This window comes from Brienomyrus brachyistius, chromosome 6 (assembly GCF_023856365.1).
Source record: "Brienomyrus brachyistius isolate T26 chromosome 6, BBRACH_0.4, whole genome shotgun sequence".
NCBI lineage: Eukaryota > Metazoa > Chordata > Actinopteri > Osteoglossiformes > Mormyridae > Brienomyrus > Brienomyrus brachyistius.
The window spans coordinates 16,004,438-16,032,204 of record NC_064538.1 but is presented as its reverse complement, the minus strand read 5'-3'; the positions used below and the strand labels follow the sequence as shown (position 1 = coordinate 16,032,204).

At 42.2% G+C, this 27,767-nt stretch overlaps 2 protein-coding genes across 7 annotated transcripts; one reads left to right on the top strand and one right to left on the bottom strand.

Moving 5' to 3' along the window:
* Nucleotides 1-114: 114 nt before the first annotated feature.
* Nucleotides 115-15,122, top strand: adora2b (adenosine A2b receptor). The gene is made up of 2 exons (XM_049016801.1): nucleotides 115-449; nucleotides 12,280-15,122. The coding sequence occupies exons 1-2, from the start codon at nucleotides 115-117 to the stop codon at nucleotides 12,971-12,973; spliced, it is 1,029 nt and encodes a 342-aa protein (XP_048872758.1). The 3' UTR covers nucleotides 12,974-15,122.
* On the bottom strand, nucleotides 13,274-27,207 carry zswim7 (zinc finger, SWIM-type containing 7). Of its 6 annotated transcripts, none has more exons than XR_007398474.1 (7): nucleotides 26,617-27,196; nucleotides 25,301-25,322; nucleotides 24,958-25,060; nucleotides 16,664-16,768; nucleotides 15,682-15,826; nucleotides 14,247-15,207; nucleotides 13,274-14,115 (listed from the first exon to the last, which is right to left on the bottom strand). XR_007398474.1 is itself a non-coding variant. In XM_049016809.1 (6 exons), exons 1-5 carry the CDS (start codon nucleotides 26,744-26,746, stop codon nucleotides 15,710-15,712), a joined length of 477 nt encoding a protein of 158 aa, XP_048872766.1. In that variant the 5' UTR covers nucleotides 26,747-27,199; the 3' UTR covers nucleotides 13,274-15,207; nucleotides 15,678-15,709. The 6 variants fall into 6 exon arrangements, 2 of the variants coding, with proteins under 2 accessions (XP_048872766.1, XP_048872765.1); XR_007398475.1 differs by having other exon boundaries at nucleotides 14,261-15,207; XR_007398477.1 differs by having other exon boundaries at nucleotides 13,274-15,207; nucleotides 15,678-15,852; nucleotides 26,617-27,207.
* Between the last annotated feature and the right edge of the window lie 560 nt (nucleotides 27,208-27,767).

Genomic DNA, 27,767 nt, shown 5'->3' with positions numbered 1-27,767 from the left:
TCATACCTTGCAAATCGACATGAATTGATTTTTTTCATTGTTTTTGTTCTTCATCTGGATGTGAAGCAGAACACGTTAAGCGCTGATTATGAGAAAGCGCATCTGTCCTCCATCATGATCGACATCGGGATGAACGCGTTCTACATTGTGATCGAGCTGCTGATCGCCGTACTGTCGGTGGCTGGTAACGTGCTGGTCTGCTGGGCCGTGGCCATCAACACCACCCTGAAAACCGCTACCAACTACTTTCTTGTGTCGCTGGCAGTGGCGGACATCCTGGTGGGCTGCCTCGCCATCCCTTTCGCCATCACCATCAGCATCGGGCTACATTCCAGCTTTTACGGGTGCCTGTTTTTGGCCTGCTTCGTCTTGGTGCTCACCCAGAGCTCAATCTTTAGTCTCCTGGCTGTCGCGATTGACAGGTACTTTGCGGTCAAAATTCCACTCAGGTGAGTCCGGATCCTTTCTCATTTTAAACTCCTCTCCTTTCTATGAACTTTTAAAGCGTTAAATGTAGATCTACAATATACAATAACTGGGTTATATTTACTATTTGCCAAATAACTTTAGAAGGTCCATACAAACTACTATCAACGGACTGCTACTTTAAAGCGCATTGAACATTTAGTGGAATTTAAATGGTATACATGCAAACCATTAGAATCACCATTTCCAAACATTTGGTAGTTCGTGTTCAGATAGGTTGGTTCAACGATTCAGTTCATTTACTGATCTTTCCTATGTAATCCATTACAGCAAAACAAGATTAGAAGATTAGGTCACCACATTACAAATTCGTTGTTTTTAAGACAATACAGTGACCTTTTGCAAACTAGGCAGACATTTTGGTCAGGAAACGATTTTAATAGTAATACATATTGATAATGTTCCTTTTTCTGAGGTCAATTTCAAAATAATCATACAACAATTATTAACAATACTTTTAAATCCGGAAGTATAATTAGTCATGTTTTTGTCTGTTTTTGTTCTGCATGACCTTGTCTGAAATAATTGAAGACTTGATCGCTGATTATTTTCACAAGATATTCATTTCAATAGAACAGTTATTCCAGTCATAGCTGTGTACTGCAGTGACATAATTACAAGCAGTATTCGTTTTTAGGAAGCTACTATATTTAAAGCGCACGAAAAGGCGATTTAAATATGGAATTGTGTCTTCTAAAATGCTTTCCTCGTTTCTTAAGGGAGAGCTGCTGTCTTGATCCCAGCGCCTTGGGTTTAATAACATGGGTATAAATAACAGAGGCGCTGCCCTAAACGTAATGTAGTTGTTAAATGCAATTCGTATTATGTTCAGCCTCAGAGCAAAAAATATATTTAAGCAGAAGTGATTCTAGGGGCACTGGGGGCCCTAAGCAAAAAAGCTCCACGAGGCCCTCCATTGCACCCCGCCCGGGATGGTAAAATATATGAAATAAACAAATAAAACAGATTTGTTTTTGCAGTATACTCTGCAATTGGCTGAGCTCGGGGACCCCTTCGATTGGCTTCCTTGAGTGTCCTATCCATAAACCTCTATACTGAAGGCTCCAAACTCATGATGAGCGGCTATACCCGAGATAAAGACTTTGAGTCTTTAATCAGTGTGGAAAAAATAGGAATTTTCTATTATGAAGTATGAAAACAGATTTTCCTCAGACACATCACACTCACAGAAGCGAATGCACATATATCGTTCCTGTCTTTTGTACGATTACACCACAGTGGTGTTCTCGCCAGTTTGGAAAAGTTGCCTAAAATTGACTTCTGAAAAGGGGCATTTTACGATCGGTACCAGGGGCGTTTCTAGCTATTGAAAAGATCAGAGCCTAAGTCAAGTTTACCTGGGGCTTGATCTTTTGTTTTTTGAAGGAAGATTGGCATCAGGGCTAAAATACTCCGGCATATAGCCCTGAGCGATCGGACCCAACGACACCCATGATTGGTGCCAACCTCCAATATAACTGTGAGAATACTGTGTTTTGTACGTGCATATTTACAGGATGTTAATTTCTTAACGATCACCCAGTCTTAGTTTCTTCAATGCAATACAGCTGAAATACTAAAAGGTGCATTTTTACATATAAAAACAGTGGGGGTGATCATGTGTTGTCCAGACTTGTTATACTCTCAGCTTTTTAGTCTAAACTTGTGCATTTAAATCAATGACTGTGTCCTTTGGCACATTGACCTTAGCGCCATTTGATCGATAATCCAGCACCAGGCGTAATTTATTGATGCGTGTGAGGGCTAAAGGCTCTTCACTTTCATTATAAGACGATTACAGAGACTGCAGGGAAGCTTCATCTAAACAAAGATAATAGAATCTAGGACATTTCCCCCCTTTCTCTGTGATTCATCAGAGCTCCTGAAGGAAGTAGCTTTGAATATGAGAAAATTTCCACAAACATTTGCATTTAAACTTATTTAGCTGACGCTTTTGTCCAGAACGAGGCATACAGTACATCAAAAGCATACAACCGATACACAAATAACGGACATAAATTGTTTACTAGCATATTGCAAAACATTTCCAGAAATACGGTTGCGTTTTTTTCAAGTGGTGTTTTCAAAAACCGGTGCAGTACCTGTTCCACCAGCATTTGGACGCTTGTGTTTAGTGGCTGCTTTGCTTTGGCACTGATCTACGCGTCAAATAATTCATAAAAAAAACTTTCCTTTCCTCTTCTCTTAAGCTTTTGCACAAACAGTCCTTTGGTTTTCATCTAAGACTTTTTGTGAGAGCCAGTCAGCTGTAGTAATAATAATAAACTATAGCAAACTTTATACACGTAAAATGCTGCCCTACAGTCCTTTCACGGCAAGAAGTGTCAACATTACAATTCAATGAAATAAATAAATTTCATGATAAAAGACTAAAATTAATTTAACCTGAAGTAAGATGTAAACTTAATAATGTAGATGAAACTGAAGGTAAAAAGAAAACAGGCCTAATCCTACCGAAAGAGCAAATAAAATGCTAACATGAGGGATCAAACTTTTTTGGAGGTTTTCCACATCTTGGGGCATAAATCAGAAAAAAAACGGTTCCACTGCTTTTCTTGAAGCTTAGGAAGGTTAGTAGATCAGCACTTGAAAATCTTTAAACTTGATTTGCGTTGGAGATGAAGGTGCTAAATATTAAGAGCTTTAAAGACCAATACATGGATTTTTAAATCAATTCTTATAAAAAAAAAAGCACACAACCAGTGTAAAGACGTTAAGAAAGATGTAATATGCTCCCTCGTTTTAGTGCGTGAGCACTCTCACTACAATTTTGAGCAAACTGCAGCCTGACTATACCCTGGATCCTGCAGTAAACAAAGTATTACTTTAGTCCAGGCAAGAGAATATGAAAGAAAAGGTCAACTTGGCAGCACATACACATGCGGCAGGGTCTTATTAATGCCATGTCCCTTAGCTTAGCGATTTCATCAATGTCAGATTTAGGCGTCATTTCTGAGTTAAGAATTACACTAAGATTAACAAATACTCATGACCTTTGGATAGAGGTGCCTCAGTATGCCAGTCATTTAGTCGCAATGACAAATAGCTCTCCAGGGTTCTTTCATTTGTCAGTCATCACCCTGTAAGCATGCCACCAATGTACTGTATATTATTTTAGATTCTTGATGGAATGAAGAATTGAATGGAATCTGTTGTAATGTATGTAGGGTAGGGGTGGCGCCGTGACCTCTGGGACCAGGGTTCGAGTCTCCGCCCCGACTCCATGTGTGTGGAGTCTGCATGTGTTCCCCGTGTCATTGTGGGGTTCCCTCTGGGTACTCCTCTTTCCCCCCACAGTCCGAGAACATGCTGAGGTTTATTAGAGTTACAAAATTGCCCATAGATGTGCATGTGTGAGTGAATGGCGTGTGAGTAAATGGTGTGTGAGCGTGCCCCGTGATAGGTTGGCAGCCCATCTTGGGTTGTTCCCTGTCTTGTGCCTATAGGCTCCGGACCCCCCAGTGACCCTGAATAGGATAAGCAGTTACAGAAAATGGATGGATGCATGCATGTAGGCTTCATTCTCAAGGATAAGCAAATTCGTAATATTGTTGCACAAATATTGACTCGTTAATCATGCTTCTGAGATAACAGCCAAACGATGGCTGATGAAGGATGGATATATATATATATATATATATATATATATATATATATATATAGAAACATGTTGAAGAAAACTAAAACTTGACAGCTTTGAGGGTTTCTTCCTGACCATGTGACTAACTATTTGTTATAGCAAAAGGTAGCAGAACTGAAAGAATGGGGTGGGATGTCATGTGGCTCAGTGGAACAGGACTGTGATTGGAAGGTTGCTGGTTCAAATCCCAGGGTTAGCAAAATTCTCACCATTGAGCACTTGAGCAAGGCCTGTAACCCCCAGTTACTCTAGGGACAGTCTAATGCCTCATTTCCACCAACACAGAGCTAGCCGGTAGCTGGGCTGGTTCTCGCTGCCAAATCAAAAAGTCTGTGTCTGTTTTCAGAGTATGACTTGTTGCCCTTTGTCTCCTCAAATGCTGTATTTGTTCCTAGTTTGTGTGTGTGTGTGTGTGTGTGTGTGAGTTTATTCTTGTTCTTTGTTGTACCGCTGTCCTTTTAAAGATCGTGCAATAAAAACTTTCCTGTCTGACCTCTTCGCCACTCGAGTGCTACAATGTTTTATTTATTCGACCTGCGACATGTTTATAATTTATTATTAAATCTGGCCAGCAGATCGATCTTTCATTTTCCACAGAATAAGAAAATGACGTTATTCAGCTAATAAGTTGGCAAGTTGTGTCTCTGCTGACATCAACGATATTAGACAAAAAATATCAGTTATGGGTTGAATTTTCCAGGCATGCAGCAGATTTGGACATGACGGCCCATTCAACCTTTGCTGATGTCACAGTTCCAAATCATGAGATCACCTTTTCTGTGGTGCCATGCTGGAGCTGTTTTTTTTTTCAGGAAATGTGCGGAACCAGTTCTGGATTGAGAAAAAGCCCTGGCACCGTATTGGTGGAAATGAGACATGACTCAGCTTTCTTTTTTGCATGATGCTGTGGATAAAAGCATCTGTTACATAAAATGTAAGTAGAGGTTAGTTTTTAACACACTACGACCCCTTATTACAATACCAGTGAATATAAACATGGAGGGTATTTATTAAAAAGTGGAGTTGCAGGGAGAACCAGGGTCGGAGGGGGGGTCTTTTTCCCAGGCCCCTGGTCTTTTCATTCAGCCACAGAAAGTCTGAACTGTTTCTTCTTTTGGGCTCCTACAACAGCTTCTGACAGAATGGATACTTTGCCAATCTGGGATAAGGGTGCAGACTTCAAATAAATTCCCATTAGTGTTTCTCCTGAAGCCCCCGGGATGTTGTCCTTCAGGCAGCTCAAATCATTACATCGGCTTTGGACCGGGACTTAAAGTGACCGCACACGATCTGGATGCAGGTTTACCTTCTTTGCACACCGGAGGCAGCAGACACAGGTGGTTTCTTTAGCCTTTGTGAAAAATCTCTGGCAGGCAACTAGTTCAGCTTCGGATCTTTCAGCCAGTGCTGAGGAAGTAGCTATTGGATGTCTGAATGGATAACATTTTGCAGGTTGTAAAATGGGTAAAGACCTTTATTGTATTTGTACACTTGGCTGGCCGGAGTGTTACCGAGGAAACATGCTGTACTTAATGCTAACATGTTCCATAGTCTCACGACTATCATTGAGGGATGGGAGAGTCCCACTTGGCATGCATAACGTGCTCTGGAACTGCCTGCCGCTTTTTTTTCGGCGCCTAGAAAAAGTTGCGACTTGGATTGGAACAGGGGGTGGGGAAGGGGGGAGAGAAGGACACTGGAGTGCTGCTGTTGTGCCAGGATTCATCCATTCAGCCCATTCATGGCCCACAGAGAATTCCGGCAGCTTCATTAAAGGCCTGTCCGCACTTGTTATTAACAGCTAGGCAGCGGCTCCACTTCGATTTCCCCCAAGCCTTGCAGAAGGCTCCCCATCAAATCTGCACACAGCAGGACAGTCGAAGAGGCCTCGAAATTAACGGGCGAGATAGTCTGCCTGAAAGAGGTGGGCCGTCATGACAGAAGAGAAAGGCTGAATAATTCAACAGTAGGTCACATAAGCACAGCTCTCCCCATGACCGTCGCAAACACAGATCCGGTCTTGGCACATGAATCTCAGTGGAGCCTGACAAAAAACACCGGATCAGGCCTTCCATCGAGTTTCGCTTTCTTGGCCAGGGACTGGCCTTTCCGTAGGGCCCATCTAAATGTTTAATACCTAATCACGACTACTGCTCCCACACTTAAAGGAAATTGGCACAGTGTTTATGAATAAAATTAATGATGGTTCCAGTGATGGAAACTGGAGTGGGAACAAAACAAATCATGCCCAGTCTGTGTATGGTATGTTTGTCTGCATCAAACCCAGAATTGGTCAAGCAAACACAGCTGGATAAATGATATTGCTACCTAAGCAAGCTGCCACTGCTGAGTATATTTTGTAGTCAAATGTCTTGGAAAGGTCTTGTATGATAAGACAAAATACTTGATCTTTGTCATACTCTTAGTTCTGTCTCAAGCAGAGATCAGGGAGGACCACTTGAAAAACACTTCACTGGTTAATACATCATAGAGTTGCTGTCAAGTGGTTATTTCCCACAGGTCTCTATTCTATTTTTGTCGTTCTCCTGATGGCCATAATTTTAATGCCAACACTAAGCATTATCACACAGCTTTAACTGTACAACAGGATCAGTTTGGAGACACTAGATAACATCCCTCTCCTATTTGCTCATCCAGTCCATAGTTCTGTGCTGGTCATCTTGAGGTTTAGGTACAATAATTCAAGCCTCAGATCTTTCTAAAATCAAATGCCAACAAGAAGCATGACAATGCAATGCATCTCCAGACTACTATCGTCAGACAAATGGAAGCATCTGATCACAGTTCTATACTCAAAGACATGAATGCAGAAGGAGATGTTGTGATGTAGTAGTGCTGTTTCACCATGGTGTTTCCTTTAAAATGAAACTGCAGAACTCACACCAATGTGGCAACTGCACGTTGAAGCCCAGGGGAAGCCCAGACCCTCAGTTCTTCATTTCTTTATACTGTTAATTACACAAATAACGCAACATTACCCTTTGTTAGTCCTGTCATTTCCTGAATTTCTGTCTCTCTGCTGTTATCTATGGTAACAGAATGTGACTACTTGCTGACAATCTGCATAATGTATCATATTTGTAGTATAATGTAACATAAACTTGTCAACATAGGTAACCTTTTGGTGGGACTCATATTGGTGTTGTATCAATCTGAAACATCTCATCCTGGTAACTAGATGCTGTTGGAACAACAATGTGTTCCCTGGACGGCTCCATCACTCCCTACCACCATCTAATCCCTACTCATCCCACATCCCCAACCTCTATCTCCAGCCCCCCTACATTAAGCTTGTTGGTGTCTAATTTTTCATACTGTCACACTGTCCACACATTATACCACAGTATATGGTATTTGCAGAAAAAAACGCAACTATTCTGGTATTTTGAAATCTTTGCGGGGGGTTCCCTACGATAAGATTTGGCAACCAGAAATACCATGTTGTACTGAAACTATTTATTAAAAACTCAGTGTTGTAAGACTTGTCTCAGTGTAATCGGATGTGCTCACCAGATCAGTGCCTGTTCTTTCGTGTGCCACCACTGACTAGGGTCTGTAATGGAAAAAAATTGTTTTTAAAGCATATTCAAAAAATTATCTGCATATTCACAGTTTGAGAACCACTCACCTGTACAATGTTCCTGGGAAGTTTGAAAAAGATCCATGGAATACCTTTAGATTTACTGTGTTCACAAAATCATTTTCAGCTGCCCTTTCCATCCTTTGTTGCCACCTAGCACTGCTCCTTCAGTTTTGCAAAGTGAAATTGTGTTTTTTGTGAAGTGGTAATCAAATCCAAGACCATAAGATCAAATACTTTTTGAGTTATCGTGTTGACAAGGTCAAATATCTTTTGAAGTTACCTTTCCCTTTGCTGCCATTAAGCGGTGTTGCTTCAGTTTTTGTGCAAATTATTTCAAAATAAAATCAGAAGTAGAGCGTAATTCATAAATTGTTTCTGTGAAGTAATAAGACCCATCAAATACTTTTTTGACATCATATTCTTAAGGTCAAATGTCTGAAGTCACCCTACCTGCCATTAAGTAGTGTTGCTTCAATTTTGGGATGATTTGTCTCAAAATCTGAGCAGTTCATCACCCATAAAATGCCTCAGCAAAGATTGAGAAAGGTGTGTGAAATATTTTGAGTGTCTGAAACTGTGCTTTTCTTTGCTATTATTATGTGGCTCTACTTCAGTTTTGGTGCAGCCTGTCTCAAAATTTCTGTAAAGTTTGAAAAAGATCAATGACATACTGAGTGAGTTATCGCAATAAGGAGAAAGTGTCTGCTGCGGTGGTGCACCAGTCCCAAAACCATATATTTTCCCTGTTCAGGGAATACACTTATTCTCTCTGGGTCCCTTAGGTAGCTCCCTTTTCTCCCTGTAATTAAACCTTGGTTAAATTGATCTAGCAGTTTATTTAACAATTACTCACTCTTTGATCAGAGGCTTTCTGAGACTCATTCTTCTGGAAATTGTTAGAAATTATAATACAGAGCATTTACAAGATTTTCGTGTAGCTCTGTTGGCAGATGTATTCCCTCTGAAGTATAGATTGAGCTTGGCTGCTTAGATCAGGGTTCAGACTGGGTTGGGGGCAGTGGTTGGTATCTAACCCTAACCACCTTCATACAGAATATACAATCCAACCCTGGTCCCTGAGCTTCCTAGTCTTCTGTCAAATTTGCCAGATTCTGGAAGATCGGAGAACCCACTGAGCCAAGTATGAACAGCAGAGGTGATAGAGAATAATAAGTAGTTTTTTGGTCACACTGGATAAACAGCAATGATCTATAACCAACAGTAATAATCATGTACAGTCGTCCCTCGCCACTTCGCTCTTCGAATTTCACGGTTTTTTGTATATTCATTAAAAAGTTGATCGAGACAGTGAAAATGATACATCGCTACGCATTGGAAGCATCTTTGCTCTTCGTAATTAAATGTACAATAATAATAATAATATGATTTTTGTAATGTCTAATATGTCTTATTTTCTCTTATTTTGTCTAATATATTAGGTAATACAAGTGTAATTGTCCATGATTTGCGTGTACGATCCTCTTGTGTGCCACGCCTCCTTAGTAACCACGTGTGCAACCCAGATTGTGACCAGCTGTTATCTGTCACATTGATTCGTCCAGCGTATATAAGTCCACGTCACAGTCTGTAACCTCAGGTCTGTCATTGACGTTTTGATGTTAGATGTTCCTGTGTCCTGCATTTGGAGTGATTCCAAATAAACCCTTCGATCCTGATTCCTCGTCTCCCCGTTCCTGCTTCCGTGTCCAGCAATCAACCGTAATGGTGACTAAAGGGTGTTATTTAATGTCTAATAATGATAAAAGCCGTATTTAGAAGGTCGTAAGCAGCTCTTCTATACTCTAACTACGAAAATATTCGATTTATAAATAAAGAATCCTACTTCGTGGAAATTCACTTATCGCAGAATAGGCTGGAACTGATTAACCGCGATAAACAAGGGCCGACTGTATCTATTAACTTCTAGAGCCACTATACCTTGGCCTTGAAAGGAAAGCTTCTCAATGGAGAATAAATCATACTTTAGAAACCACATAGCCTTTGCATGTAAAGCAAAACAATGGTCAGATAAATTGTAGAAGCTGGCTAAAGGATGCAACAGGGACATTTGGTGAAACAAAATCCCAAATACATTATGTTGCAGGAGCACAATTTGAGTAACTCTATACTTTAGTGACTGAAACGCTTAGCATTATGTAAGAGGGATTCCACATCACCTGGGGCCTCATGTATAAACGCAAACGAAAATGTTGCATACGTCCATTTCCCACGTCGAAATGTATAAAAACGAAACTTGGCGTGCGGCTACGCACATTCTCACGGCAGCTCCACACATGGCGTACGCACGTTTCTGCTAGGTTTTGTAAACGGATGACTCACAGTGGAAAGTCATTGCTACTGTGGTTTCCCTTTTTAAACTCACAATCATTACGCTGACTTTATCCAATACACAGACATTAATTGTATGTTGTTTACAAATGTACGGCACCTGATTTTTGAGGCAAACATTAAAGCGCAATTTGCATCGATGTCCGGTTTTCCCAGTGTAATCGGAGCCATCGACTGCACTCACATTGCTATAAAGGCACCCTCGGAGAACGAATTTGCTTATGTAAATAAAAAGCACTTTCACTCTATTAATGTACAAATTATGTGCGATTCGAACATGCGTCTCATTAATGCATGGGCGTCGCCGCCATTAAATCTGAGGGGAACGTGTCCCCCTCACATTCCATAATTATTCGTTTGGATCCCCCCACATTTAACATGATATTAGTTTTATGCCAGTGTGCCCCCCACCTTCAAAAAAACTAACGCCCCTGCATTAATGTTGTGACTAGATGGCTTGGCTCAACCCATGATTCGTTCATTATCAGAAAGAGTAGTGATAGAAACAAACTTGAAAAAGGGGTGGTACGTGATGGTAGGCTGATCGGTAAGAAGATTTTTCCCATTTTATAATTTGGCCCAGTATTGTAAGTTTTGTTTGATTTAACCACGTGACAGTTCCTTAGGGAACAGTGGGTGCCCTCTGAAGTCGTGGCTTCTCACGCCGCTCGCAAACCCAGAGAATGAACAGGAGCTGTTATAATGATGTCCCCCATTGTCGGGCTCGGGCGGTGGCAGAGCGCACTGTAGGGCAGCTTAAATGCCGCTGGCGCCTTTCGTTTGAATGAACTTGAACTTCGTTTGAATGTAATAACAAGAATGTAAAACAGGTAACCAAACACCGCATTTATTTTTTTAACTAATTCTTTTACTGTGTTGTTAATATCACACAGCGTATCATTTAGATGTTTTAATTCATTGGCAACATGTCTTACAGCGTGTGCTATTGCATTTTGTGACTGCAGCACAGCTTCAGTTAGTACACGGCCGGACGGTCGCCCCCCGGTTTCCGAGGCACGGGAATGTGTGCAGCCAGCGCCCAAAGATGTGCTCAGCACAGCAGCACCATCACCGCCTGTGTCGTCCTCGGCACTGGGGGCACCTTTTGTACTATTGTCTGTAAGAATACACAAACAGCATAAACAAAAGTAACACCGCATCTGCGCCCTACTTGTTATTCATAAACATGCAAGTAATTCAAATAAGTATACTACGAAAAAATCTCACATAGACGTCCCCCTCACCCGATAAAGTTTGAGACCAGGAATTCCGCTCTCTCCGCCTGTGCCGTTAAGACTCTTATGGTGAGCCGCAAGTCGTTTTTTCACGTCGACTTTAATGTCGGACCACTTCTTTTTAATTTCGGCCATCGTGCAAATAGATAAAAACACTTTTAACTGACTCCACCACGTTCTGCCGCTCCGTCAACTTTAGTGCTGATGCCACTAATTAAACCACCAAATAATATAACTTTTCTTTTCTCGATTTCTGTTAACATGACCTGCACTTCAAACTCGCTAAAATACTTTTTTTCCCCACGTGGTTTATCCATTGTTGTTTAAGAAAAACAGAATAAAGCGGGTATTTATAGAGATTTACATATGCAAATATACACAATTATGGGCGGGTCAGGGGGGGGGGGGGTGGCTGTGGGCTCGTTTACGTACGTAAAATTTCACGCTCATTGGGATTTATGAAGGGAATGTGCGTCGATTTGTGCTTATGCACAGTTTATGCATCTGGATGTTTTCTTGCTTACATTCCTAGTTTTGTCCATACGCCATGTTTTAGTGTGAATTCTATGCACGTCATTATACATGAGGCCCCAGGACTGTAATGGAAAAGAAAAGGCACCCAGCCAGACATCAGAAGGGAAAGTGGTCAGAAAAATATTCATATTGCATGGGATGAGCTCACAGCAGCCCACCACGTTCAGGTTTGCCGGTTTGTTTGGTATGGGTGGCCTTTTCACCATGTTTGTGGAGGAAACTGGCATCTCAAAATTACCCTTCGTATGCGAGTCTGTGCTGCGACAGACCTATCCAGTGTATCCCCTGTCGTGTGCCACACATTGCCTGGAATAGCACTAGGCTCACCAAAAAGTGATCACAGAAGTGGTTAAGAAACATGGTTTGATATCTAATGGTTTGTTTATCTCTCATCTCTTCCATTTGTACAGATACAAAGAACTTGTAACAGGGAAGAGAGTCCGAACAGTCATTGCTATCCTATGGATCCTCTCCTTTGTCATTGGCCTCATTCCATTCCTGGGTTGGAACAAGAAGCAGGCTGTGTGCAGCAATGAGAACACGTCTGGGAATGCCAGCGAAAGCGCCATCCTGCAGAGCTGCCCACTCACGTGCTACTTTGAGAGCGTGGTGGATATGAGCTACATGGTCTACTTCAACTTCTTCGGCTGCGTCCTGCTGCCACTGCTCATCATGCTGGGGATTTATATCAACATCTTCAACGTGGCGCGCAAGCAGCTGCGCCAGATTGAGCTAAAGTGCATCAATGGTGAGAACTCCCACAACCTGCTACAGAGGGAGATCCGAGCCGCCAAGTCTCTGTCCATCATTGTGGGCCTCTTCGCACTCTGCTGGCTGCCTGTGCATATCCTCAACTGTCTCACACTCTTCTATGTGAACCTGCACAAGCCACCCACCTTAATGTACACGGCCATTGTTCTGTCCCATGCTAACTCGGTTGTCAACCCCATCATCTACGCCTACCGCATCCAGGACTTCAGGAACACCTTCCGGAAGATCCTGTCCCGGCACATCTTGTGCAGGAAGGAGGAGCTTTACCTCAGTGCAAAAAGCAGTACATGCCACATGGATCAAATCAATGCGACTGTTGATCCTTTACTATAGAAGCACAAAGGCTTCCTCTTGTCGTTCACAGTTTGGAGGGATATTTAAAGACTAAAGGGATATCGTGTAGAAGGAAAAACATGAAATCCCTTGTTTGTGGACTGTAATGTATGAAGTTGTAGCAAACAGCAAGTCCTCTGTGGATGGGAGTAAATTGTTCTGAGATTATCTTTTGCAGAAGTATTGATGGTAAAACAATGTCCAGGACCACAGACTAATATGACAGTTTTCTGGAAAACCACATTCTTCAACTGAAATCTAACCCTGAGCCTATTTTCCTCAGATTGCAAACTTGACAACTTTTCCATTTTTTTTTTTAGCTTTCCTTCTTTAATGCAGTTATTGGGCACATTTCACCATGGATTATTTATTGGATTAGCTAGGAAAAGATGCATAGAACTGTCAAACCTCGTCAGGCAGCACACATGGACTTTGACAAAGATTAACTTTTGTTGAACAAAACATGATCTACCCACTGACTCCTGTAGAGAAGCCCTGTGCTGACATCAGCAAGTCCAAAATGTGCAATAGTGCTGAAGCTGGTCGTAAGAGAATCGCTTTGTCGCCAGACTACAATTAATTGTGTCAATGTGTTATGAAAGAGGTCAAGAACTGTTCTAAGGAACTGCTCTCTCTGCAGTTTCAGTGTTTATTTAGTAACCTCAGGAAAACCACAGAATAAGGAGTGGACAGAATCACAAAAGAAATCGAACCATTTACCTGTATCTTCGGTGACGCGATAATGTGAATCATACTTAATCTCTTTTGTAATATTCTATGGAAGATGTTTCAAAAGTAATAAATTATACCTTAGTATTACCTACACGTTCTCCCTGTGAAGACAGGGTACATTGAAGATGTAATTAACTTTAGCCAAATGTGAATCTAGTCGTCACCATGTTACTGGAAAACTGGCTCAGACTTTCCACAATGGACTTTTTTTGATGAGATCATATCTGTTTTCAGTGCTGAACCCCACATAAACACACGCAGTAGAACCCATGCAGTAATCTGCTAAGTATGAGAAAATAATTTACATTGCCTAGGTTTCTGTGGAAGATACCACAGGTGGTGGAGCTCCGGCTCTCAGCACAGCCAGCCTGTTTCACATCCTCTTCAGCTTCCTGTCACATCAACCGTACCTTCAAACATGAATGCTGGCATTAATCGAGAAATGTGACCCAACGACATATTCAAATGCAATCATTAAGTTGACTGGGTTTCTAGGCTGGGTCTACATTTTAGGCCCAGGCTCCCTTTGTTAGGTTCCGACCTGCTGACTCTCACCCCCAAGACGTGTCGTAACTCATTGGTGTGGTGCAGAAATGAACACGGCAGCAGAAACCAGTAATGACGAGCAGCACTGACTGAAAAGGAGAGCCCAAAGAGGGTCAGTTGAAAGATGAATACCTGGTGATCTGACTCACAGGATTGTCAGTTTACTCACAAATACATAGAACAGCTTACTGACAAATCATGTCTACACTATGATATCCGCATCTAGTTCCTTTTAGACATCATACTTTCAGTTTTATTCAGATCGTAAACCACATCACTCATATCTGTAGATTCAGGATTTATCAGATTTATATCATTGTATGGTCTTCCTCTCAGACTACTTCTTAAATATATCCAGTATTAATATTTCAAAGTCAAAATGACAGATATGCTTTCCTTTCAAAACAGCCTACCTGAAACTGGGGACTTTAAGGGCTAAAAGGGACAGGATCAGGAAAACCTTGATCTTTTAAGGGATTCTCTAACTAAAGAACAAGCTTAACTCCACCAACTTTTGCAGGGTCATAACCTATAAAATCTCTCTCTAACATGTTAACATCTGTCATCTGATGGCAGGTTTCCTTTACTTAGGGCTGTGCTAGGTAAATTATATGACCAGTACAAACTTACTGTAACTGTAAATCTGTAAGAGAATTGTTTTTTTTTTTTTAATAAAAGTAACATTTCTTTAAAAGGTGTTCAGTATCTGATCAGAAGGAAAGCACTTAAGTAACCTCATCAAAGAAAAGTGTCTGTATTTCGAAAAGTGATTGTATCTGTTTTCCCCAGACTCAGACACTGCTGTAGGTATGAGCGATTAATAACAACAGGGAAATAAAGCTGTAATTGCCAGTGAAGGCACCGTCACGTGGCTGTGGGCGTGTGTGTCGGGTTGGCTGCAGTCACTTCCTGCATTGCTTCACTTCATAGCCATCTCAGGAAGCAGCTCTCAGGCTCTGCAGGGGCCAGCAGAAGGACAATCATCTTATTCATTTAATTTGAAAATAAACATTTATACCTTATTCCCAGAGGAATGATTTTTAGAACAAACCGGTTCTTCTACGGATCAAAGTTCACGGCTTCACAGACAAGATGATGGGTGTTTAAGGATAAAAAAAAAAACCTCTCCTCGCTAAAGACAGAGACATAACATTTGTAGAATAAATATGGATAACGCAAAATACCAGCAAAACCAGTATGTTTCTCGTAACTAGATCCCAGGACACACCATTTATGTCTGGACACAATTAAGCCTACTTAAAATAAGCTACTTGCAGAGAAGGTCAGGGCAGTGGGGAGGATGTGAGATCCATTCGGCTGGACCAAGTACTTCAATCTAACATAGCTGCATGTCAGAGCATCCACTAAATAAGGCTTCCCAAACCGACCTGCATAAAAATAATTAGATATGAAACATTGAACCAACCGACCATCCAAATGCCACCAAGCCCACAGAGGCTACGTTCCGTTTCCCAGTCTCCCAGAGAGAATTTCGGACATCTGCCGGTCAGACACGGACTCCTGCTGGGTCAGACCCATGGCCTGGCAGAGGTGCACTGCCAAGATGTGTTTACACTGTGAGAGAGAAGCGGGTTGAGAGGCTGTTTCAGGTCCCAGTGAGGTGATTCAGAGCAGAGGTGGCGCACAGCAAAAAGAGAGAGGCAGCGAGAGAGAGAGAAAGAGGAAAGAGAAGCAGAACACACAGGACAGTTAATGCTAACCTCATCCATATACTCCATCCAGTTCAGTTTTTATATCAATGAGAGACAAACGTACAAATAAGGACGGTGTTCGGAGAAACATCATACTTGGGGTCAGGTTGTGAACTCTGTGAAAATGTGGTTTTTGCATCACATGGTCTGCTACTGGCTGTCGCATGAAGCTACCCCCTGTGCAAATTTTTATATTATTTTGTGTCTGTGTGTGTGTGTGTGTGTGTGTGTGTGTGTGTGTGTGTGAGTGTGTGTGTGTGTGTGTGTGTGTGTGTGTGTGTGTATATATATATATATATATATATATATATATATATATATATATATATATATATATATATATATATATATATATATAAAAACCTTTATATTTCCATTACTTTCCCTTTCTCATAGAACCAGATGTTTACAGTTTCTCAGAAGTCTCGTTATTTTTAGGGTATCATGCCTCCCCTGGAGACCATCTGATGTGAAATGACCGGTGCTATGCTATGCTATGCTGGGTCAGCATCGCCATGGTGATCAGTCAGCCTCGCTGCATCACGGAAGTTGGGGAAATACCCCCTGCTCCGCCTCCACTGCGCACGCACGCACACACACACACACACACACACACACACACACACACACACACACACACACACACACACACACACACACGGCACTAGTAGTAGCTCTCCGGGTGCGGGGGACCATTTACCAGCAAGCTGTTGTTCTTCCGCATCACAGAGAAGGCGAATGCCGGACAAGGGCAGTAGTGGCATGAAGCAAGGCAGATGTACACTCTTCCAGAGCCCCCGAGCACCTGTGGCAAAGAATGAAACCGTAAGGCTAGTCATGGCCCCCCATCAGCATGCATCAGGCCAATCCAAAGATCGATGGACAGATTAGTCACACTAAACGAAACAGATTCCCACTCAGTTCAGGTTGGGGAGCATGCGCTGATGCAGCACGTTGCCACACCCACCACACAGTGAAACTATTCGGGATCTCGGCCGGCGATCCCCCAGGCAGATACACGATCCAGTCCCACCCTCCGGAATTGGCCATCCATCTGCCGCAGCCACATGTTACATGGACGTCCCCTTCGCCTGGTCCATCCACTTGGGTCCTCAGCAATGAGGATCCTGCGAGCAGGATCACCCTCAGGGAAACACGCCACATGGCCATAGTGCTATACCTGACACTCCCTCACAATGCAGGTAAAGTGCCTCATTCGGGACTCCTCTAGCAACCGCTCATTCGACACAAAGTCAAATCAGCGGTACCCAAGGACTCTCTGAACAGACACAGTACCGAAAGAGTCCAGTCTTTGTCTGAGGTCTCTGGATTACGTCCATGTCTCACAGCCATACAGCAAGACAGGGAGTACCAGGACTCTAACGACTTGGACTTTCGTCCTCTTGCAAAGATATCAGGAGCGCCACCCCTTTTCAGCGACCTCATGACCCCCCAAGCTCTTCCAATCCGTCTGCTGACTTCATAGGAAAAGTCACCAGAAACATCAATGTCGCAACTGAGGCAAGTAAATCTCTGTTGCCTAAGATGTCACTACTGTTGCCTAAGATGTCATTAAATGCCTGGATCTTGGTCTTTATCCAGGACATCCGCAATCCCAGACACTCCCAGAATCCTCGCTCAGTCTCTTGAGAGCTCCAGTCAGAGCCTCCAGTGACTTCTCTAAGATCATGGCATCATCGGCAAAGTCAAAATCAGTAAATCTTTCTTCACCAACAGCTGCCCCACAGCTGCTGGACCCCACGACCCTGCCCAATACCCAGTTCATATGAGCACTGAACAAAGTAGGAACAAGGACACACCCCTGACGAACTCCAGAATCAACTGGGAAGAATGCAGAAGTTCTCCCTCCACTCTGCACAGCACTCACAGTACCAGTGTACAGGCCAGCCATGACATTCAGCAACTTTGGGAGGATCTCGTGAAGTCTCAGGATGTCCCACAGGGCAACTCAATCAACTGAGCCGAAGCTTTACAAAAATTGACAAAGGCTGAAAGAACTTCTGCCGATATTCACACTTGCACTCAATGAGAACCCTCAGTGGAAGGATACAGTCGATGGTAGACTTATTAAGCGTAAAACCAGACTGCTCCAGTCACTGCCAGGTGAGCAAGTGATCATGGATCCTGTTAAGGATGACCCTAGCAAGGACCTTACCCAGCACTGAGAGCAGTGTTATCCCACTGTAGTTGCCGCAATCCAGGTGATCACCCTTTCCTTTCCAGATAGGGATTACAAGTCCCGTTTTCCAGTCAGTTAGGATGACGCCTGACTCCAAAATGGAAGCAGAGATTGCCTGCAATCCCAGGAGGACAGCCTTACCACCAGCCTGGAGAGGTTTACCCCGGATCCCTGCGGCCTTCCCTACCCCCAGCTGATTCACCACCTGTGCAATCTCAGTGAGATTGGGTGGTTCACAGCTGACTGGAGGATCAGCTTCAAGAACCGTGGACCCAGAGATGTCCAACATCCGAGCTGGAGAGTCATCTTTAAGCAACTGCTCGATTCCCACTTGCAAAATAAAAAACAAAAGCAAACAAAAAAAAACGTCATCGTTTGTACAGCAAAGCCCCTATATAAAAATCAGCACTCCTCTCCTATTAGTGCTTCTGGGAATCTCCAACAGAGCCCCCTCCCCTCAGTGGCAGTAAGACCTGCAAATGGCACGAGGCCTTTGACCTCATGATTTCATTTCGAGACCTGATTCGATATACCACCCCCACCCTGCCTACAACCATCGATTTATGCTGTAATATAATATAAACAAGCTCTTTTAGTTTTCTTGTGGTTTACCACCCACATGCCCTCTGAACCTTTCCCACCTTCCCTCCCCAGATTTCCACCAAAGACTCTGCACTGCATCTCTCTTCCAGGCGCCTCTACGAAATGCCAACATTGCGCTTATTTAAGCACAAACCCAAAACTCATACCTACTCCCATGGTGTCTGAAGGCTCTTTCTCCCCTTCATTGTCTTCAGTTCCTGAGAGACACCACTGCAGTAGAAGACTAGCATAACTACACTGATAACATTTTCAAAATAACACACAACCACATTCCCTCAGCACTCAGAAATGCTAGTCTTGTAATCCCCTCCCCCGCCATTCCCTGAAACCACCTCCAGGGTGCGCTCTCCTGTCTGTTCCCCGTCACTGCAGGGCCTCAGAGCTGAACTTTGAGGCTATATGACTGCTTCCGCTATAACTACCAACCCCCTAGCTGGTGTGTTGCACCAACATGTCTGCTCACACAAAACCAGCTGCCTTGTTTACAACCACACCTTGTACATCACCCTACCAGCCTGAGACCCAGTCATCACAGACTAAGCTCCATACCTGTCTGTTCTCACCAGACTACACTGACTCCTCTCCCCCATTTACTACCTGGCAAACATCCACCCCCAACAGCCAAGAATGAACATCGTATATTTTATGCAAAAAGTCCCCAGGGGAGTACATACCTCCCCACACAAAACCAAGAACATAGCTTCATACACAGTCTTAGAAGCCAAAGGCGGCAGCGCCGGTGCCTTCCAGTATGCGGCCTCCACAGATGTAGAGACACCTACAGCTAACATCAGCTTCCCCGTGATATGCTGGGCGAATATTTAGATTTTTGCTGCAAATTTTAGTATTCTGTACATCCCAACCTAAACTCTTGCGTTATTTGCAACCAGGAATTTTACATTTACTCATATTATTGTGCCATTTGATCCAAATACTGCATGCGTTAAGGCAATAAAAAAACAACAACAAAATAAATATGACTTAAATTAACGGTTAAATTTCCCAGCGCTGACGAGGTGAGCTTCACTTGTCAAATTTAATTGGCAGGGTGGATAGACAAGTGACCAAACCACCTCAGAGAGAGCTGCCATACACCAAACAAAGAAAGCAAATTCATTTGAGATATAATGAAAACGTCAATACTAATCGGATGCATTGTGCAATGTGTGAGGGGATTTCTTGTGTGTGGCATTTAATTACGTTGCTGTTACATTGTGGCACCAGCATCAGAATCCATACAGATGCTGGTGCCACAATGTAACAGCAACGTAACTACTTCTGCGATGGCAGGGTCAGCCTTTGGTGGGCAGTGTCATTATCATGTTCGGCAAATTACATACCGGTTTAACTGGATTCTTTTACGTTCATTTATTGCCGGCAACCGAGTTAAATCTGGAAATGACTGACAATGCATGGTGCTCCCACCCACTATGGGACAGAGTCTGACCTCTCCCGCTACTGAAGGACATGTCAGAAGGGCACAGAAACAGATCCATCCATCCATCCATCCATCCATCCATATAGCTGGTCAGGATCACAGGGAGAAACAAACGCCGATAAACTTAAAAAGACAAACCAATAACTGTCTTTGCGAAATCAGTCATATCAATAATACATCACTGACAAGCTATGAATTATTACCAGTAAGATGATTTGATAAGTCTGTTATTTGGAGTAAGATATCATTTTATAATGTTTTTCTCTTTTTTTGGCTGCGTACAAAACTTTCTCTCACACAAATATCTCTGGTCAGCCCAGAACAGGGACAGATTTGATTAGTCATTATGAGTAAAAGTCTTCAGGCAGGACACAGAGCATCATTTACAGGACCCCTTAAGTCCTGCGGTGTGTAATCTCACCCAATGATCTTCTTACAGACCTACAAATGTCAGATTTATCACCACAATTACAAGACAAACGTAACTCAGTCAACTGGCTCAAGGGGCATTAAGACCCTCGATAAAAATCACATCCATGACCATATATTATCATATACTGGCTAAGAAGATGCAACAGCTTACTTTGTCTTTGCCCATGAATGTTCTAGAAATGCCGTCAATGGCAGTTTATAGCTGTGGCGGTGAGAGGACAGTTCCCTGGTAGACAGCAATTACACAGAGTGATTACAACAAGAAGGATCAGCACTGCGCAGTTGGCAAATCATGAAGGACTAGGTGTGACGGTACACAAAATTCAAGGTGCAAACCTTGGTTTTGGGTTCTCAGTTCACAATTTCAGTATTGCAAGGAAAACTAATCATTTTGAAATTATTTATTAAAACTATAAAGACAAACACAAACCAAATGTAATGTGTCTGAGTTACAAAACCCAACACACTTAACGGCACATTGCAAAAATATGCAAAAAAAAAAATATATATATATAACACCATAACAATCATAATGAACTACATCCCTTCTAAATCCCACTTTCTTAACTAATGAGTATGGCCGTGTGTCTGTGTAATCTAATTGTAATCTACAATTATTTTTGTTTTACCCCAGTCTGAATTTCCTGGCAAAAGTGCCGTAAAAGCCACAGGGAGACCCACATTCCAAGGCCGTTTCTGCTTTGCTCCAGTTGTCCACACACTTGGATCATGTCTCAAATGTCATAGCACGTTGCATCTGTTTCCAGCAACTTATCCGGGAGGAGAAGCAGTCTTGGTCTTATCAACTACACCAGCCCGGGAGAGGGAGTTATTTGGGAAAACAGATTGTTCCCAAACCACCAATTTTGACTGACCGTAACCAGCATTAGCTATAACCAACTAACAGCCACAATTAGCATGATGTTTTCCATATTGAACATCTACTTGTGAATTTAGGTTCCACCCATATCAATAAATGTATTCATTCATTTCATTGTGCATACCGAACCGAAAATGATGTACCAAACAGTACACAGCAAATATGTGTACGGTTACAGCCATATGTGGAACGGGAAGATGTTTTACAGGTTCTGGTTCTCTGTGAGATCCATTTAGGCTGGAGTTACAAGCTTTTGGGGACAGGCAGGCGGGGCATTTTGCAGGAAGCACAGGGCTGGACTTTAAGTTATATAGTGACGCCGATGTAAATCTGCTGAAAGGTGCCAACGAAAAGTACAGAGCGTAACACATTACACAGTTACTCTTTTAGTAAATGGAAAGGGCTACTGTTTTCATATAAGAGGACTGAGCTGCTATTCAGCTGGGTGAGCAGAAACAGGGTTGGGGGACAGCGACCTCATCCCCAGCACAGACCAGGAAACAGCTGTGTCCCACAGGGCATGGGGAGGGGGGGTAGTGTCGTGAGAGGGAAATCACAAGGAAAAACTGAACTTCAAAGGGTAGAAATGTTAGCAGTCCAAGAAATTAGCAGAGCAGGATGATTCTGATCAACTCTGACAGTCAGCGCTTACTCTAAAAAAACATGCCGCTATTCCTTAACCTGAGCCATGGCTGCAGGAACATTCAGAGAACATCAAAAAGATAAACTCTCATGCTGCATCATAACTGGATCTCGAGTGTCAGCACTGCAAGAATAACGATCACCAATTCACGGGCTCTATGAACACAGTACCTCTCGTTGGGTGAAACAGGACATCACACCCTCACACACAATCAGCCTTGTTAAATTGACATAGCATAAGTGCTGTCGGTCAGTGGCTTTAATTTCTGGGGAGGTTAGTTCCAATCAAAACAAACTATTTACCCCTCCATACATCTGAAAGTTCTGCTGACGATGCTCAAATGACCAGTCTCCCCCATATGGATGCAGAGAGTTACAATCTGATTTACTGTTCAATGACCTTGTCGCGTAGGATTTGTGTATCATGTCCGGGCGAGATTCCCTTTCAACATTCAGTGTTAAAATACAGGACTTTTTCAGCTGTACAAACTTGTGTTGTGCAAAGATGAGACATTTCGTCAGATGCAATTTTTTTTGCTTCCGCTTCAGTGTTTCACCCAAAACATGCAGATCTGTCTTTGAAGGCCTCCCTAATAAAACTTTCTGATTTGGATGGGATTGAAGATCGTCACTTTAATCACTTTAATGCCCTTTGAAATGATGCCCAGGAATAAACTGCAGAAGTATGAAATTTATGGCCATGTGACGGAGCCCAGAAACGCTCAAGAAGGGTCCAGAAGGTCATTCATAAATCCTTAGGTACCATCTGCCTATTACGGGATATCTCTGAAAAGATCAGTGTTTGCTAGATGCTAGAAATGCACATCAGTGGCATATTAGTATCAGCTGGTGTTTGTTAAAAATAAAGGTACTTCCATCTGTTCAATGTGTCAATATTGTTTGATATTGCCATGTTTAGAATTCAATCAATATTCAAAGTTAGTAGCAACAGTCTGAGTTAGACATACCTGCTAAAATAATGGAAACAGTCGCATTGGATGAACAGCAATTTTCCATACGGCAGGACAAAATTTCATCAGCTCATACATCATTTAGAACCTTCCTACTATCTCCCAAGTGCTACCTCCTTCACAGATGTCTCACTATCTGCGTTATATGATGTGGCTGCTACACACATTCACAGGATCTTAAGAAGTAACGTAACTTAAATCAGGTTCACTACAAATTCCAGAAGTTCAGAAGCTAGCCAGTTATCATGACCACTTAATTATCGGTCTATGAAATGTCAAACAAAATTGTCATTATTGGCCAACTGCACAATGACAGTGGTGCGATGCAAATATTCATGTTTTAAACTCTGTGTGTGTCACAGAAACCACAAATGCTGAACTCCTACAGGCTCTGCTCCTCATCTCTCACTATCCTGCAAGGCAATTTAACGCATACACAATGATCTGTTGTTTGACTTTGTGCAGGGTCACATTCTGGAAGTCTGGCAATGTGTACATGTGCAAAGATGCACTTGTGTTTGTACTGAAAGAAACATACAGCAAACATTTAACGTGCACTTTCATTACTTGCAAAAAACAAAAACTGACTGTGACAACAGAGGGCAATACCAACCCGGCCAACCAGGCTGTATCTTTTGAATTAGCTATTCAACAAGGCTGTGGGTGAGTCAACAATTGCACTATGATTGGGAAAGATTAAATGCTAATTGGCATGATAATAACTTGGATACATATTATATTGTGGCATAAGATATTATATTGTAAGAATGCACCAGTAAATTGTCATCAGGGACATTTCGCCTACGGCAATTTTCCGGCCACCGTGAAGCAGTACTCATTCTCATCATGGCTGCACTAAATTATCCCCACAGGCATAACTTTCAGGCCCAGGCATGGCAGCGATACCGTGGGGGCCTGCATCCATTGGGACAGGGACCCTCCGACTTCCCCTCATATTAGCGTCAACTCCATGGCCTTTAATGACATGGCCACACGGAACCACAGCAACCAGTAGGGAAACAGTACATTTAACTGTCATATTGCATTAGGAAACTCATGTGACCAGTTTAACTGCACTGGGAATAGCAGATGAAGGCCATCCGTGAAAATCACAGCCTGGCCTCCTCAGAGACACGCAGAGGTGATTTACAAGGAAAGCCGTCCATCATGGAGATGGAGCAGCAGCACCTCTGCTCTACAGGGCTGAGCACTGTGAAGGGGGCACTGTTATCTGCGCCACAGTGGGTGTTGCTCTAGCAGGAAGGCAGCATCAATGATGCCAGCTGCATCCTCTCTGCAATCCCCCCACGGGATAGTGACAGGGGGAAGGGGAGGGGTGACAACTCAAATATTATGAAATGCAGCTACAAAACTCATACATGTGTTTATAAAGATGCCAAATAAAACATTATATTATACAAGTGTCCATAATAATAATAATAATAATACTGATGCTAATTTATTCTCAGTTCTTTGAAGTGGAAAGTTGCAAACCATAAACACTTACTGACAATATGACAGTCCTTATGAGTGAAAGGAGGAAAGATCTAGGTACAAACCAGCGAAGGGAACATGCAAACATCCGTCATCATGGCAACTGCACTGAAACTGCAGTTCACGTACCCTTTCCCCTCATATTTTGTTGGTTATTGTCCTTTCCTGAAGGAGAACTGTAATAAATGGTTTTGATATTGCAAGTTTAGCAGGAAAGTGGGACTGAGGTAGAGGGAGGAGGGGGCTTTAATGGGCTGTGAGTATTTCTGCTGGCTTGACAGAGAACCCTGTCACACTCAGTAACATCGATGTCATAGGTGGGGGGTGTCTTTACCTGAAACACCTTGCGGCCGCTGGGCGAGGAGAGGCAGGTTACAGAGCACTGATCGACCAGGTCCAGGGCCTGGAGTGCCGAGGAACCGAAGACGAACTTCAACCTGACAGACAAGAGGACAGAGCAGAGCTTGGACCAATTCAAAAATTAGAAGCAGGTCAGTAGAGTCACAAAATCTCAGAGGAAATAAATAGCACCCACCCTCCCTCCTCAAAAAGGAAATCAGAGAGGTATGATTTCCAAATTTGTTAGTGATGACTATAATGAACACAATACAAATGGTGTTTACCAACTTCCTTGGCATGAATGTATGGATATATATATAAAGAAAAGTGATACTCACGCCAGCAGAAGATCATCTGGAACTGAAAGACATCGAAAAGGAGGACACATTTTTGTGAGGAATGATTACACTTATCACTGACAGCCTTAAAAAGAGTTATCTATATTCATAAAATATCAAACTACCAACAGCCCCCTCTGGCCGACAATTATACTGCAGGTTACAGGCGAGCACGAAACTGAAGGATGCGTATTTCTGCAAGTTTAGACACATCAGCAGGAAAGCTATGTTACAATCACCGCGTTCAGCGGGAGTGATTTTCTCCAGGTAGCCTTACCTATGAGTGTCTCCGAGAAAGCGCGCTTTCTATTAGTTGTTTGAGGCGGATTTCCCAGGGAATCCCTGCTATGGCATTGAGGAAATGCCCATCTACAATATCGTTTTTGAATTTTTCACATCTGTCAACAATTTCCATTGATTCGCACGTATTCGGCCGGTTTTAACTCTCGAATGGTGCTAATGACACTATCCTAAGGTAAGTTGACATTTTATACTATGTTTAAACTATACACTGACCAAGTTTCATGAAAAATACATGCCCAGAAGGTACTTTTTTAGGGACCGAAAGGACTGGTGGGCCGATCAGAATCCATCATGGTGGACGAAAATCCTGGAAAAAGGCCAACCATCCAGGCAGAAGTAAAGCACCCAATGACATTTAATATTAGTTTAATCGCAACATTATTTACCTCACCCAGAATCATAGTTTAGATCTCGATCAAATGTCTAAAATGTGATTTCTTTTCACTCTTTAAAGGTTAATGAGTACTTTTCAAGCTTTAATTATTCTCTTTTCCAGCTTAGAAATGAAATATAACTCTTACTTTAACAAAGAAGCATGGAATTTCATGGATATAGAGTAGTATCCTTGTGTGGTATGCATCCACTCAATGCCTCATCAAACTTGAAGATTCTCTCAAATCATACTGTCATTAGAAAGGAAGTGGTTAATTTGGGTTAATACAATGTGGAAATAGTCTCTTGTCCAATTTATAAGCTGCCCAATGGTACCTCAGTTGTGCAATTTGGATAAGAAGTTTTGAAGTGAACTGAAGTGATTAAGAGCATTTTGAAGTGAAGCGTCCAAGAATCATCACAAAGTCAAGTACTAGTTCCTATTGTTTTTCAATGGCTTTTTTCACTAATTAAAACTTAATAAAATCATTAATATTTGGCCTAGAAAGATTTTTTTTTACTGTTGGAAAGCTCTTTCTAAGACGGTTCTAATGAAGGTAGTGCCATAAAAATCTACAAAAGTTGATTTTTTTTTTGTAACATAGCTATAAATAGCATGTAGCCCTGTCGTTTTTACTCACTTTTCGAGCTCTCCTCATAGGCCTTCTTTATGTCTCTTAAAAGTTCTTCAGCCACAGTATTCAGGGTTAAAGACACACCAGGTCCTGCCAGTGCCGCGCCCGCAGAATGGGCAGTGTGATCTGTGCACATCACTCCACCAAAACCTGATTAAAGCTTCTATCCGCAATGTACCAAATTTCTCCAATGCGTTCCGAATCGCAGCAAGTTTATTCGGACATCCCAAACTTAGAATAATTTAAGTGAACACCACAGTAGCTTTAACATTAGCGACACGCGAATAATATAGTAGGATACGTGTTTGCAAAAGCAAATCACAGAATATTGTACTGTACGTTCTAATTTTCACAGGCACCGGACTAATTTCGCGCGTTTCCGTCAGAACCTTGCGAAGGCTGAGCGCGTGCGCAGATGAGCGAATAGGATTCTGGTCCTTGGTGGTTATTTTTCTCGCTCCATTTAGGAAACAACCACGTCCTCTATTGGCCAAAAATGTGATTTACATTCATCGCACCGAACACGAAGAGCAAAGAAAAATTTATGAAAAGTTAAATGGTTAATTTTCAGTAGAAACGTAACTTACATATTAAACACATTAAGCGAAAACGCAAGTGATATGATCCGGTCTGACGTTAAAATACATGAGAATAGAATAGGTCTTATTGCCATTGTGTGTTTTTTTTTTTTTAATTTTCTTTGATTTAAAAAAAAAAAAAAACGAAAGACCGTTTAGCAGCTCTAGGATTGTCAGCATAGATAATGACTTAAGTGTACACATATGTATGAACAAACAACATAATAGAGCCAAATTATTGAATATCGTAGTTTTATGTAGATTAAAGCATCATACAGACACAAAATCCAGTCTTTGGAAAAAATTAATTCATGTACTGTGTATAAATTCAACTGTCCATGTGCTACAGGAAGTTTCATTGGTGCAAAAGGTGCATCTTAAAGGGAAATCCATTAAATATGATTCTGTGTTTTTATTCATACTAGACCTTAATTAGAAATAAGGGGTGGAACATTCCTCCTTTTAGAATATTGTTATACTCTTTGTAAAAGGAGTATTGTATTTCAGCCTTGATCATAACATTTTTAGCAGGATGGGTGCCTACCTCCTGGAGATGTTTGGCACTTAGTGAGGGAGTTT